At 39.9% G+C, this 14125-nt stretch overlaps 1 protein-coding gene across 5 annotated transcripts in view; it reads left to right on the forward strand.

The window, feature by feature from the left end:
* DACH2 (dachshund family transcription factor 2) overlaps positions 1-14125 on the forward strand; it is a 248298-nt gene that overhangs the window by 52148 nt on the left and 182025 nt on the right. The window contains exon 1 of one of the 5 annotated variants that reach the window (XM_027645386.1): positions 11490-11536. The exons of the other annotated variants lie outside the window; for them this stretch is intronic. Coding sequence (XP_027501187.1) covers positions 11520-11536 — 17 coding nt within the window. The 5' untranslated portion in view covers positions 11490-11519. Of the gene's footprint in view, positions 1-11489; positions 11537-14125 lie in introns of those variants that run through there. 5 annotated transcript variants of the gene reach the window in all.

A 14125-nucleotide genomic window follows, 5' to 3' on the forward strand; every position in this document is an offset into this window, starting at 1 on the left:
CATGGTCAACTTGAGCACAGGACCAGTGTTTTTGTACTTGTAGTGAAGTCAGTCTGTGCTCGTGTAATGTATTGCTCCATGAACTAGTGATGCCTCTGGTTTCCAACAAAGAATGTTCATTTTCCTCTATAAATAGGGAATTTCATGGTGTTTTTTTATTCAGATCTTTAAAGACCGGCTGTAGACTGGGGTAAAATTCGTGTGGACAGGACAAGGAAAGAGGATGGGCTCAAGATACTGCTGCTCTTATTTTGTTGCTAAATTGCCATGGCACTGGTCAAAATCAGAAATCTTCCAGTGTTATATCTCCCCATACATTCAGTTTGTGTACACCTTCAGAAGCTATAGAATTACCACGGTCAGCACAGAGTTTCACTCATTTATCCATCAGCAGCAGGTTTTCTTCTGGTGCTAATAGAACCTTTTCTGGCTTACTGTGACATCTCTGTCAGTTTAAAGTTAATACCTGTCTGGGACACGTGCACTGGGGGCAAGCACTCTCTCCTCTGGTTTTCTGGAGGGTCCCTTGTGATTTTGCCCACGTTTTCACAGTGGCTTTGCTGTAGTTGGGAACAGCTTCCAGTGATGTGGAGGTTGAGGACTTTCACCACTTCCCAAATCCTGCAGAGTGTTGTCCTGATGTGCAGTATTTGTTTCCAAGTTCCACCTTCTGTTTTTTTTTGTGGATTAAACTCTGTGTAGCTTTTATCTCCAACCTCTTTCCTTGTTTTATTTTCTTTTTTTGGCAGAGTGTGAAAACACCACCAGTTTTTGTGACCTGTGGTGGTGGTTTGGTTAATTTGAGTTGGGTGCATTCTTGCTTCTGCTTCTTACCCAGATTTTCTTTGTTGACCAGCACAGCATTGTCATTGTCAGTGTTGTTAGGGAACCATAAGTAAAGGCTTAGGGTACAGTTGCAGTGAGACACTGTTATCTTAAGGTAAATCATAAATACTTCTTTTTCCTTTGCTTTGAGTTCCTTTGGAACCTCCTTGGAAGGAAGTGGCACTACCTGCTCCCGTTTCCCAGGCTGTTCTACAGGACTCCCTGGAAAAAGAACTGTTATTTGGGTTCAGGTTGTTTTTATTTAAAGTCTCTGTAACCTGGCAAGGAAAATACAAACTGATTTCTGTAGAAAAATTCGATAATTTAGGTACTGCATGATTAACGTTTACAACATCAGATTGACTCAAAAGCTTAAATGATTTGATTGTATTTAGGTGAACTTGCAGAGGAAGAGTTGACATATTTTTCATGACTTCAAAATAAACTTCTTGGAAGGATATAACCCATACTTCGTTTTTTGCATTAGATAACATCATATAAACAAGAGAATTTAATACTGAATAGTTACATGAGTTGTAAGTATTATGTTAGCTGAGAAATTCCATAATATTTAGCTCAACAAATTTTAGAATGCAAAGAAAATAAAAGTTAAAACTAATACTTCATTAATTTATTAATCTGCATGAGTCATATATTTCAACAATTCAAGTACAGTTTACTCAATACAATTATTATTTTACTGTTCATGTCAGTTATTCTTCAGAGATAGTGATGAATATCAGATAATTAATTCAGTTGAGAGTGTTTCTCTTTAGTAATGGACAATTTGTGAGAGTAAGGGGAAAGTTTTTATTTTTAAATTATCCGTTATTCCTAAATTTACTTTGTATCGGTGACAATTTCCTATTCCAACAAAACTTAAATGTGAAAGGTCCCTTTTCTTAAAGATAATTTGGGTTCAAAAGAAATGCAGCAGTGCAGTGATATCTATAAATGTGTACATAGAGAAATAGAAAATTTCAGGAGTCAGGAGAGTCTTGGAAGTAGAGAAGTGTGTTGAATCTCCTGAGATTTATTTGTGTCTGAAGGGACTTCACTCAGGAGATAGGATAGTATTTTTAGATGCTGTTGTGAGGCTGAATTGTTAAATACACTGGGCTGGTCATGGTCATCATGAGAGTTTTGCATGGCCTGGTGTCCTGCACTCACAGGTGTCGGGCCCCACCTGCACCCATATCCATGGAGATAAAGGACTTCCTTGGGTCTGCACTCAAAGGAACTTGGAGTTTTCAGGTGTTAGTTCAGCCTCAAGTTGGTGAGAGCCCATGTGTTGTGTCAGAGTCCACCATAGGGGATGTCATGGACTGCAAAAGAGACCCACCCCTAACTGGGAATACTGACATTCCATGTTCCAAATGACACTGAAATGTGTGGAAGGAGATCCACCTGGAACACGGGCACATCCTGAGCCTCGTGTTTTGTTGGTTCATCGTATTGAGTCCCAGCCAGAAGCATTTGCTGTAGGCAGCTGCAGTCTGGTTCAGTGACCTGTTCTGCTGTGGGGTTTGGTTTTGTTTTCCGTGGGTACAGTGGTTCCAAGAGGAACGTGGCAGATAAAGGGGCATTGCTGCCGGGTGCTTCCCTTGAACCACGGCCTGATCCTGCTCTGCCTGTCGGTCATTCCAGAGCCACTTCAGGGGCACAGTGCTTTTCGCATTTCGGGTGTGATGAGTTTCCTTATTGTTTTTTATTTTTATTTTTTAAAAGGTGATGTTTTGCTGGTTTTGCCCAACCCTGTTATTGCAGTTGTTCCATTTCACAAGAAACCCAGCGAGCAGTTAGCAGGGACGTTGCAAGAGTGCTCGGAATGTTTTGTAAGAGGGGGCCTGTCACAGGCAGATAAACAGAAAGCTTCACCCAAATTTTAATGAGGAGATTTTTGTAAGCTCTGAAGAAATCAAAGGTCACATGCATGTACAGACATTCAGTGATATTTTACTTCTTTTTCCTCCCAGTTGCTTTTTCTGTACAGTTTTGAAGGCTTTATAAGTGTGTGTTTTGATTTTAATTGTGGAATTTGCTTTCAGTTAATACATTTGACATTTGCTTTAAATGTTCTCATTTAATACGGGGAAGAAATGAACCTTGCTCAGGAATGTTTTTCTAGAAACATACAGAGGACATGATGATATATTGCTGATACAAATATCTACAGATAGAGAGTTCTTTTCCATTGTAGGTGAGAAGCTGCTGCTTTCTGTCAAAAACTGGTTGTTTCTGTCCTGTGCTGTGTGCATGAGTCGACTTTAGATGAGATAGAATTTCAGTTGTTATAGTTATCCATTGCTTTACTTGTGATTTATTTTATCCTTGTTAATCACCTGATCTTGCAGTATCTCCTTGTCATTTCCCTTTCTTCCTGTCCTGTTTGGTCCAAGGAGTCCTTTATTTAGGTGGACAGGTTTTGGTGATAGTGTGAAAAGTCTGGTCCTTGGAGTACACTGAGGGTGTACAAATCATCAGCAGGACAGATCATGTCACCACCTTTCTCATACATAACTCTACCAGTTAATATGAATAGTTTTCTTTCTGGAAGGAGTAAGACAAAAAAAAGAAACCAGAATGTAAAATAAACCCTTTTTTTCACCCCAAACCAAGACTACTCCCCCTTTTCTTTTTTTTCTCCCAGACTCAGTTTGGTGGTTGCAATGCCATCTCCAGTCAGTTTTGAGTTCTAAGATGAGGATAATGGATGCTTTTCCTTGGCTTTCAAGTCATTCACCTTTAATTCCTGAACTGCAATTAGAAATAAACTTTTTTCTTACCCCTACTTTTTGCATCCTAGGGTAGCAATTAAGAAGACCTGGGTGAAGAGGTGACCATTTTCTCCAACTCTATTACTCTGACTGATGGAGCCATTAGATAAAGGCAAACTAATTCTTTATTACCTGCCTGGCTCATTTCTGCACTTTGCCCTGGAGAAGAGCTGCATAAAAGATCAGTGTGTTATTGAAAACTCCTGAGCAAATATTGAGCAACTTGCTGGGTCACTCAGGTAATGGCAGGATTTTGTGGCAGTGCAGCGTGGACACGGAGTGTTTGGGTGAATATGTGGTGAGAAACTGCAGGATGGTGGAGCTGGAGTAGGATGGCTTTGGGAAAGAGGAGCTGAGAACACTTTGTATATGATAAATACGCTTATAATTAGCGAGATCATTAGCATGGACACCATGTACTTAAGTATTCACAAAGAAGTCTTTAAGCTAAGCAGTTAGCTCCACAATGAAGGGAAGAGACAAAATGAATTATATCCAGCTGAATAAGCTTTTCAGAATCTCCAAGGAGGTGACTTGTCTGTTGATGGCCAGTGGGGGTCGAAGAGTGAAATAATTACTTAACAGCATGTAAACAATGTGAGATGTGAAGTGTGCATTTTTTTCCTTTTCTTTTTCTTTTCCCTTTTTTTTTTTTCATTGAGAGAGTTTCTTGTTGCGATGGCTCCACTGGGACAAGCAGCAGAGAAATTTGATTAAATGGATGCCTGGGGTCACGACCCTGTCTAAACATGCTGCAGCTCTCAGCATTAATCAAAGAATGTTAAAAAAAAAATTTCTGACCTTGCTGCATATGAGTATTGGTGAGCTGTGAATGCAGGCGGGATGGAGCGGGGCTGTGTGAGCGCCCTGCTCACAAAGGGGACGGAGGAGGAGGCAGCTTTCAAGGACAATGGCAACCCATCATGTTGTTCCAGTTCTTGTTATGGGACTTTCATGTGCTGATAGCCCAGCAGCAGCCAAGTTGGGAGATCCCATTAGGATGCGGTTGGGAATGCAGTTTTTTGTTAAGGATTGCTGCTGCTTGAACCCTGAGCATGGAAAATATTTACAGCTCAGAGGTACATGGGAGACCCGTGAGTTCAGAAGGGCTCTTGGCTGCCTTCCCTCAGTTTAATGGATCTGAAAGCAGAGAAGAAGCAACTCTCCTCTGGAGGAGTAGCCAGGATTAATATAATGCTTATTGTTTAAGTGTGGATTCTTAAAGAGTTCTTGCAGTAGCAGGGTGAAAGGTCTTGGTTTTTACTGAGCAAATTACAGAGTAATACAGGTTACAATAAATCAGAAAGTGAGATGTGGTCATAAGTCCACAAGTGGTTTTTTATAACTTACAGAAGTCTGGATTCCTACCTGAAACTCCTGATCCATTTGATTTAGCCCTCAGTACCAGCTATTCTCATTGCAGGCAGGAATATTTGCCAAGTCAATCAAGTCTCATTAATGTCCAGTTTTGAAAACAGTCCAAGACAGGGATAGATCTTTCATCAATTTTTAAATTATTTAACTAGACACTGAACAGTGTAATCACAGGAGGACATTCGTGTGATACCCACTTCCCTGCTGTACAGTGGGATGCTGCTGCTCAAAAAGTGAGTTTTGCAGTATTTTATTGTGGTTTTTACTTTTAGTAGATGATAAGACACTGCATGAAGAACAGAATTGTGCATAATATCACAGAGTCAGAAACTTGACCCTGGTTAGTAGAAATCTGCATTTTGAATTGAGTTTGCCCTCCTTTCACAGGTATTTAGAGGGTGCAACGTGGCAGGGCAGTGTAGGTAACCCAGGTACACTTGGAAACTTAATTTCACTTAGAGGTAAAGGTACATGGGTTGCTTTTTACAGGCACAGGACTTAAAATTTATATTCCAGTGCCACCCAAGTTCCACTCTCTACTGATTGGATACTTGTTTTTAAGAGAAATCAGTAAAATATGTAGAAATTACTTCACTTGATCTGAGCATGATTTAAGAGAAAGTAAAATATTACGCTAGCATAGACCTTGATTTTTGAAGAAGGTGAGAGGAAAGGGAGATGATTGATACCATATTGGAGGAATTTGGTCTTTCTGTCTGTTGTTCTGCCTACTGGAGTCACTATTAAGAAAAGATTCTCATTAATGGGAGCAGCTCCATACATCTATGTGTTGGATTCTGATCAACAACAAATGATTAGAAACTATTAAACTATAAACAGATGTAAATAATGTGAATATATGTGTAGAGCATTTCTATGAAGGAAATACCCCTAAGTTTGAAAACACCTGAAATAGCTGGATAGGCAAAAGGGGTAGTGGGGATCTCATTTAGTGCTGCAGCGAAGCCATTGTGAGCTGTAGAAAACTTTAGCTGAAATTTTAAGTTTATTTTCCAAGTGTACTGATTCATCCTGGAACATTGACCTGCATCCACTGGTTTTGGTGTCATAATTTGCCTGAAAGGCCTGACAAGCCAGTTTTCAGTAGAGCTGTACCGTGCACGTCACCGTGATCAAAAACCTTGAAAAGCAAACCAGGTACTTGAATTTCGGGATTATGAACTAATAACACATGAAGATCAGTTTAAAAGATCTTGTATGAAACCTCAGGCAAATTGCCTCTTGTGAGACCTGCAAGAACCCCCAGTTTTAGAAAGGTTTTGAATTACAATGTAAATCACTGATGGTAAAGCCCAACCTGGTGTAGTTGTCGCTGCCTCCTGCATGGCCCAGTCAAAGGAGATCAGTAACACAGGGGTGATTGTTACCAGTGTTTTTGTTACTCTTCTTGGCCTTCCTGGTTTTAACTCCTGCCTTCTTTGAAATTCCTTCCTGAAGAACAAAATAACATTCTCTTAGCTCTGGGCTTGCCCTCAAAAGGCAATAATTCCTTTCCAAAATTCACTGATTGGAAGAAATGTAACCTTTAAAAAATAACCATCAGTGCCACTGAGTAGGTTTCTTTGAGGTGAAACTGTGGAGAACTTGGAGGTGCCATTTTTGACAATGGTCTTTGCTTGTTAATGCAGGATTGAGTCAAAAATCACCAGAGATAGGCTTGGATTTTCCAAAGAAAACCCATTGCTCCTGCTGAAACCAGAGGCAGTATATAATACTGTTCTTGCCTTATAAAGAAAAGAGTTAATACAGAAGCAGATGCTTCTCAAAAGCCCACCTCAGTTTCCCACCTTTTGAGCTTTTTTGGACTCCTTGGAGAGGTTTGACCTTGGCTTAAAGGCAGGTTTTTGGATGTGCCACAATGGGCCCCAATACTTACTGTGTGAGAGAGAATAATTAAGTTGGAAATTTTTTCTTTTATCCCAGTATCCTAAAATTTCCATCTGCCAAATACATGATTGTTACCCCCAATCTCCTGAGGGTCCTTATATCTGAGCCCTTCTGCTGGGGGACAGGGTTCAGGTGCTTAAACTGCACGTGTTCAATTTGGTGCTGATAATCTCAGAATTTCTCAAATTACACTTCAAGGATAAATGTTTCATAATTATAACTTGTGAAAAGTTTTAGGGTTTTTTTTTTTGATAAACATTCTCGATTTTTTAGCTTTACCTTTTGCTGCTTTTTGCCTGGATTTTGGCTGGTACTCACCATGTATTTCTGTAATTGCCTGCATTTATCTTCAAGAGATGAGGCAGGGGGTGGCTGCTGTTGGACTGAAGGTGAGCAAGGTCATTGTGTTCATGCCAGGCTGTTTGTATTTTTATAATTACAGTGCAGAAGAGTTGTTTTGTTCGTTACAGAGCAGATTATTCTTACATAAATTCCTTTCTGTGAATGGTGCTGAAAAGGAATTAAAATCATCACACATCAGTGTCTTTTTACCATTTCCCCATGACAGTCATAACACGTTATGCCATAACTAACTCTTGAGACTCTTTAATATATAATAATTATAATTATATAACTTTAAAAAAAATCATTTAGAAAACTCCATTTTAATTCACTTTGGAAACAGCAGTTTATGCTGTAAAGCAACCTAAATGACCAGTGACTTTTAAATACCTTTATTTAACTATGCTAAACGTAATTTGTGTCATTAAAGCTGAAAATTTCGATATCTTAACAAAAATATTTTGCACAAAGTGCATATTTTTGTCTAATAAAAGTAGAAGAGGAAAAGATGGCCACATCTCAAGTTACACACGTGCTTTAAGATTAATTTAATGTGCTTTTTTAGCAAAATTAGCAGCTTGAATAGGAGTTACCTGGTTAAAAAGAATGTATTTATGGAAGTGTTTATTGTAGGTTAAGAAAAAACATAATAGTGATCAGTAAAATGGTTTAGATAATAACATCTTTTAGAGATTAGTCTTGTGTATTCAGTGTTTCACATCGTGGTACTGTGCTTTGAAGCTTTACTGTAAACTTGTGTCATTTTTTGGGATATGCAAATAAAAAAGATCAAGCACAACTAATCACAATTTTTAATGAGGAGTGGTAGTTGGTCTCACCAAGGGCAAAACATTGTGTGATTCTGCCACTAGAACGCTATGGGGAGGTAAATATTGCAGAATTTTATTAAAATAGAGTGATTCCTATAAATTTCATAGTTTCAGAGTACAAATAAGGCCCACATCTGTGTGTCTTTGTAGTCTTTGTACACACATGCAAATAAGGAGCCTGGAAGCCACTATTCTTAACACTCATGTGTTTATCCAGATATTAAAAGGAACTTCATGAAAAGCATACTTTCAACAAAATATTTTGTTAAAAAAAAGTTAAATTTGTTCGTCATTCTCACTAAAAACAATTCTACAGTAAATATTTTAAGTAAGTTTCTTAGGGAACACAATGGGCCACCGAGACTCCAGTCCCAGTGACAGCACTAAAAGGCACTGCTCGATTTATGAGAGCTCTCTGTTTACCCAAGAATGTAGAAATTTCCCTTTCTAAATGGGACAGCCTTATCTTTATTATTCCAGTGCCTTTTAGTTTACAGTCCTGCTGTAAGCAATGTTTCAGGAGCCTACTTCAGGATTCCTAAATAAATGAACAGGCAGAATTAATGCTCACTGCCAGCAATCTACATTTTATATATGGTGTGATTGAATGGAAGCCTTGCTGAGCAGCACAAAAGAAAAATGACAGTGGCACTTTATTGATACAGAATTTATGTGATAACAGAAGGTAAATTGAGCTTCTGAAAATAAACCTTGTTTACAAATCCAGGGGTTTTTATTTAAAAACACAAGCCAAACCGTGATGGCAGTGAAAATCCAGGTCAGGGCACATCCAAGAAGCCACCTCTCTTCTTTTTCATCAAATATGTGCCAGAAGGGATATAATTGTTCCTCATATTTACTCAGTTCATGCAGACACAACCACTCTGCCCACAGTGTGGCTGGTTTGTGCCTTTCTGTCACTGGGAGTGGGACTAAAACCAGTGTTTTATTTGCAAAGAGCAGCGTAAACCAAGCGGGCTGATGGAATTGCGTGGTCCCGGATGTCCCCAGGAAGTGTCACTTCCATGCATTAAATACGGACCAGGGACTTTGTGTGCACCAGAAAAGTTTTCAATATGTCCTGCCCAGAGTAACTGGAAAAGCAGCTGAGTTCCAGCACAGGCACTGTTTTCTCCCCGAGATAAAACTCTCCCAGGGCAGCAGCTGATGGAGCTGAGGCGACGTGTGCTGTTTCCATCTTCAGATAACAATCTGATAAAGAAAGCAGCTGATGTAAGTTAAAACACAGTGTACTATTTATATGCTAAAAATAACATTTGGAATGCTTTTGTGTTGAGTTATCTTGGCTGTCTTGAGCAGCAATTAATAATTTATTCTGCCTTTCTTAATCTACTTTTCTGTCTTTTTATCAATGGATCTTCATTGGAGAAACCACTGTGACAAGTCAGTAAGATGCTGGGATTTGATACACTCTTTAGCTGAGAGGTGTTTCTCCGTTTTAAGCACACTGCTACTGCAGCTGAAATTCTACTTAATGTGCTTTTCTCAGTCCTGTTTTGTTTACTTTTGTGTGTGACTGTTTCCCTCTTCTACCCCCTTCTTCATCAAATAACCCATCATTCTCCAGGGTGAACCTTAAAAAACCCACTACAAACCCCCCCAGTCATCACCCCAAACAAAAACAAACCAACCCAAACCCCAACCCTAAGGGTTACTGAACTAAACTGATGGTTTTGGCTCATTTAGGGAAAGATTTTGGCTGTGGAATGAGGTGTTCAGCCAATAAATTGTCTGTTGTTTTTATGTACAAGGGAGTTAGGTTCCTATGGTAAGTTTTTATTTTTTGAGATGATTTCAATAAAAAAAAGTTTAGAATTGCTCAGATTTTTATCTCTAAATGTTTATTTTTACACTAAATTTTTAGCAATGTTTAGTAATGTTTATTTTTCCTCTGAATTTTTGTTTGAAGTTCTGTCATGTGTTATTGTAGAAATGCAGTATTGTTTTAAAGCTGATGAGAGGCCCAGGGTTTAAAAAATTCTAATTTGAACACAGAGTCTGAAGTGCCAAAAGTCAGTGATAACCAGGTTAAGTTTATATCCTCAACCACACTTTTAAATACGGAAGAGCTTTCACCTGGTGTTATAGTATCATCATTTTGTGCAATTTCATTACGTTTTTAGGATTTATATCAGTTGTAGAAAATCAGTAAAACATTCCATGTGTTTGCCTAACGTGGCTTTTCCCAGGCCACTGAACCAGGTGCTGGATGAGGCCATGCAGCACCAGGACGTGGGTGAATTCAACCCGGGGCTCATCCCAACCTCTCCCAGGCCATCCCTGCGTCCACGCGGGCTCCTACCTTACAGCCCAACTTCAGATGTTTGTCTTCCCCTAATTAGATCCCCGTAATCCATTCAACCAGGCTGTGACTGTCCCTTGTCCTCTCTGGCTGGGGCCAGACAATGAGCACAAAGATACAGTCGGACTCGTTTTCTCATTATTGATTTCACGCACCAGCTGGCAGCTGTTGGAGCTTGTTCGTTTTTATAACCCTCTGGGCAACTTTTTAAAAGTACTTTTCTTTGACCATCTGCTAAATGCAATTGGTTTAATAATTAAAGACTCGCCATCCCTTTTCAGAGAAATACAAATGCTGTTTCTGCAGCTGAGAGAGTTGGGTGGTTTTGTTTTAAGCAAAGGTGGGATGGTTCTGTCAGCGACGCGACCGCTGCTCCGGGAGGATCCCATCGCTCATGTTAATAAGGGGATAAAAAAAGGGAGCTTCTCTGTGGGTTTGTTTCACACCAGCTCAGCACAGGGGGTTGTGTCCAAGCTCTGCCTGTTTTTAAGTCCTGAGAATTCCCAGTCCTTGTGTTTGTAGGATTCAGGGAAAACCTCTTCCCCTAAGTGTGTAAGCAGCACATTTCAGTCTGAACTGGGCATCAAGGGAATAAGGACAAGAAGCATTTGGAGGTGTTCTGTCAGTGCTTTGGGATCACCATCTGCCTCCTCGCTGCCTGGGGTTGGGACAGCACAGACCCCTCAGCACAAACTGGAGACCAAACTCCTGGAAACAATAAAAACTTCAGTTCTTTTCTGGGACTTTCAACTTCTTTCTTTCTTTCCCTTTGCTGAAGTGGTGTTGAGTGAGATGCTAGTGTCTGTCTTACTGGGACTAATTTGAGATACAAAATTATAAGTAGCATGTTAAAAGTTGTTCCTAAAAAAACCAAAGTGCTTTCTAAAAGTAAAAGCAGAGACAGTAGGTCACTGATACGAATGGATCCCTTGGAGCCCCTGGATTTTCCATGCAGTGTGCTTCATAGGCAGGATGTGTAAAAAAGATCCAACCTTAGTTTGAACTCATCTTTATGCTATGATTAGATCTAAACTTTCCCATGATTCCTTCAAAAAGGGCTGCTGAAAAATCCTTCTGTTTACCAAACAGTTTACCATTTGTTTCAGATGTACCTCAAAGCTGACCTGGAGGATTACTCTCATGAGAGGTGAAAAAGGGTAATTCATTTTTTATGTTCCTTTAATCTTGGAATTCTTTCAAGAACTCGCCGTGCAGGAATCGGTGCATTTTATTTTACTACTGCATCATTTATTCCTCAAACATTCTTTGCTGCACAATGTACACTTAACAGAACTGGTTAGAAATGCATGTGGAAGAGGAAAGCCTATCAGAATTTGTCAGGGTTTTTTTAATACCATTGAATAAGACTCTTTTCTACAGAATGAAAAAGGAAATAGTCATGTGTTTTCTTAATAAGATGAAAGATATCTGTGTTTGCTTTGAGATTTTTATGTTTGTTTGTTTTAAAAGTATTCCCATCTTTAATATTTTTGTACTTTACAAACATAATCTTGTTCCAGACAGCTGTGATCTCTGGTCCCTTCTAATTCCTAAAGTAGACAAGAGCAAGTCAAATTTTCCAGAGTATCTGGCTAAATATCCCCTGAAATATAGTTGAACTGAAAGTGAATGCTTACAGTAAAAGTTCAGATTAGAGTGCAAAGTTTGCATGAGAAATTCCTTTCTTGAACTTAATCCTGTGGTGGTTTTCATACAGAGCATTCTCATCATAGGTTTCATGGTTGTAGTATTTTTTTAGATTGCAACAAGTCTGCCCTAAGCTGTGTAAACCTCACTGTGTTTGCGTAGGTATTTCTCTTTCAAACAAACTCCTCACTTCTCTTCATTTTCTGCTGCTTAATTTCAGGCACTGAGTCTCAGCGAGGCTGTTAATTACAAGCCTGTCGGACTCTGTGGAAGTGGGAAAGGGCAGAGGAGATAAATACAATTTCTTGTATTTGTTGAGCTCGCACAGTTGACAAAACCAGTGACAGCTGAACAAAGCACGTTTGGGTCAATGATGTTTCTCTTTAGTAGGTTCGAATGATTCTTCCTTGAATGCCCTAAACCTCTTGAAGTGTTTCACAATACTCTGTATAGTTGCTTTGAAGTGTCCTTTTCCTGTGCTAAGTTTAGTTCTAAATGAACTGCGGGTGGATGAATGGCCCATAGGCCCCGGCAGGGAATTCAGGCAGGGAATGGAGCTCGGGATCAGTGCAGGAGCTGCACTGCAGGCTCTCCTGGGCACAACTCTGCCTTGGGGAGAAATCACATCAAATCCTTCATTGTGGGAACCACGGCATTTGATTTTATTGAAATACAGCGAACGCTCCTTGATTTGCCCCTAAATAGTGTTTGCGTTCACTGAGGAGAGTGGAGACACGGCTCATCCTCTTCCTCTCAGCACTGATCCCTGCAGACCAGCGAATGCTGCCTTGTTTCTGGAATCTTTGTGGAGAGGTTAGGAATGAGAATTCTTAAAAAAACACCTCTCCCCTTAGCCCCACTGACCTTTTCCTACTTGGGAGCTGCACCTCATTCCTAGAGAGAGTAGTGCAGAAACCCTGGAGAGGGTTTGTGGTGCAAAGGCTCTGTAGGTCTGAACCTCGTGAACAAGTGGATTTATTGGGTTATTTGGTAGCGTTTTACACCCAACTTTTTTCACTGTACAGAAAGCAAATTCTTCCCCAGAATTAATACAGGCCAGAAATAAGCTCAGGGTCTGTAAAAGGAAGTCGTCCTAAAATGCATTCATGTGTTTGCAGTTCCCAGGATAAATATTTTTGTTCGTGCTAAGCGGTGATGTGACATTGGTACAAATTCTGAAAGCAAGAAATGGTATTTTGCAAGTTATTTTTTGTTTGGGTTTTTTCCCCCTTTTTTCCTTCTGACAGAACTTTACCCAGATTTTTTTTCCTCTGAAGTGGCTTTGTGGTTGCAGGGCTGGGGGAGTGTGTGACAGGCGGGTTTTGCTGGGATGTGGCTACAGACAGCTGTCTGCTTCTGGAAATGGACTTCTAGCTTCGAGGTGGGGTTTGAAATGGATGTTGACATGTGGGAATTAATCCAGTTTGTCACATACATTGGAGTGTGGTAGAGAGTGAGTTTTCCCCCCCTCTTCATGCTGACCCGGATAATAAAAATACAGGCAGAGTTTTCTTGTGCTGCAGCTTCAGTCGTTATGTCGTTCCTTAACTGCCCCCTTTGGAGATGCCTCCCTTGCTGCTGCAGGACTCTGCATTGTGGTTCCAAAGAAAAAGGTGAAAGGATTCATTCTCCCCTAAAATGTGCATTTTTGTCCCATGCCATTGATTGCTTTCAGAGGGTGAGCCAGAAAGGATTCATGTCTCTGTAAAGATTGTCGGTAAAAATGGGCTCTGCCTGCTAGATTTCAAGTCCTGAATAATTCCTGTGCTTTTAGAACTGGAATAGAGACACTTCAATGAGCAAACCATAGATAACGCTCTAAGCAGATACAGTAAAAATCTGGTGTCTCTAGTTTTGTCTGTAATCTAACAATAACATTAATACTTAAAATATTTATGGAATTTATGTAATTCAGTGATGGTCTGAAATAGGTGTGATTTTGCCAGCTTTGGTCCTTTCTCCATGAGAGCAGGACATTGTCTGTGCCCTGTTTGCAGTCCCATGGAATGCCTGAGGCCCTCACCTCTATGTAAAAAGCGGAACATTTTTTCCAGATACCAACGAGCTGGTTTTTATCAACTCTCATTTCTAGCTTTTGG

The sequence above is a fragment of the Corapipo altera genome, unplaced genomic scaffold (assembly GCF_003945725.1).
Source record: "Corapipo altera isolate COAL_440 unplaced genomic scaffold, ASM394572v1 65, whole genome shotgun sequence".
In the NCBI taxonomy this organism is placed as follows: domain Eukaryota; kingdom Metazoa; phylum Chordata; class Aves; order Passeriformes; family Pipridae; genus Corapipo; species Corapipo altera.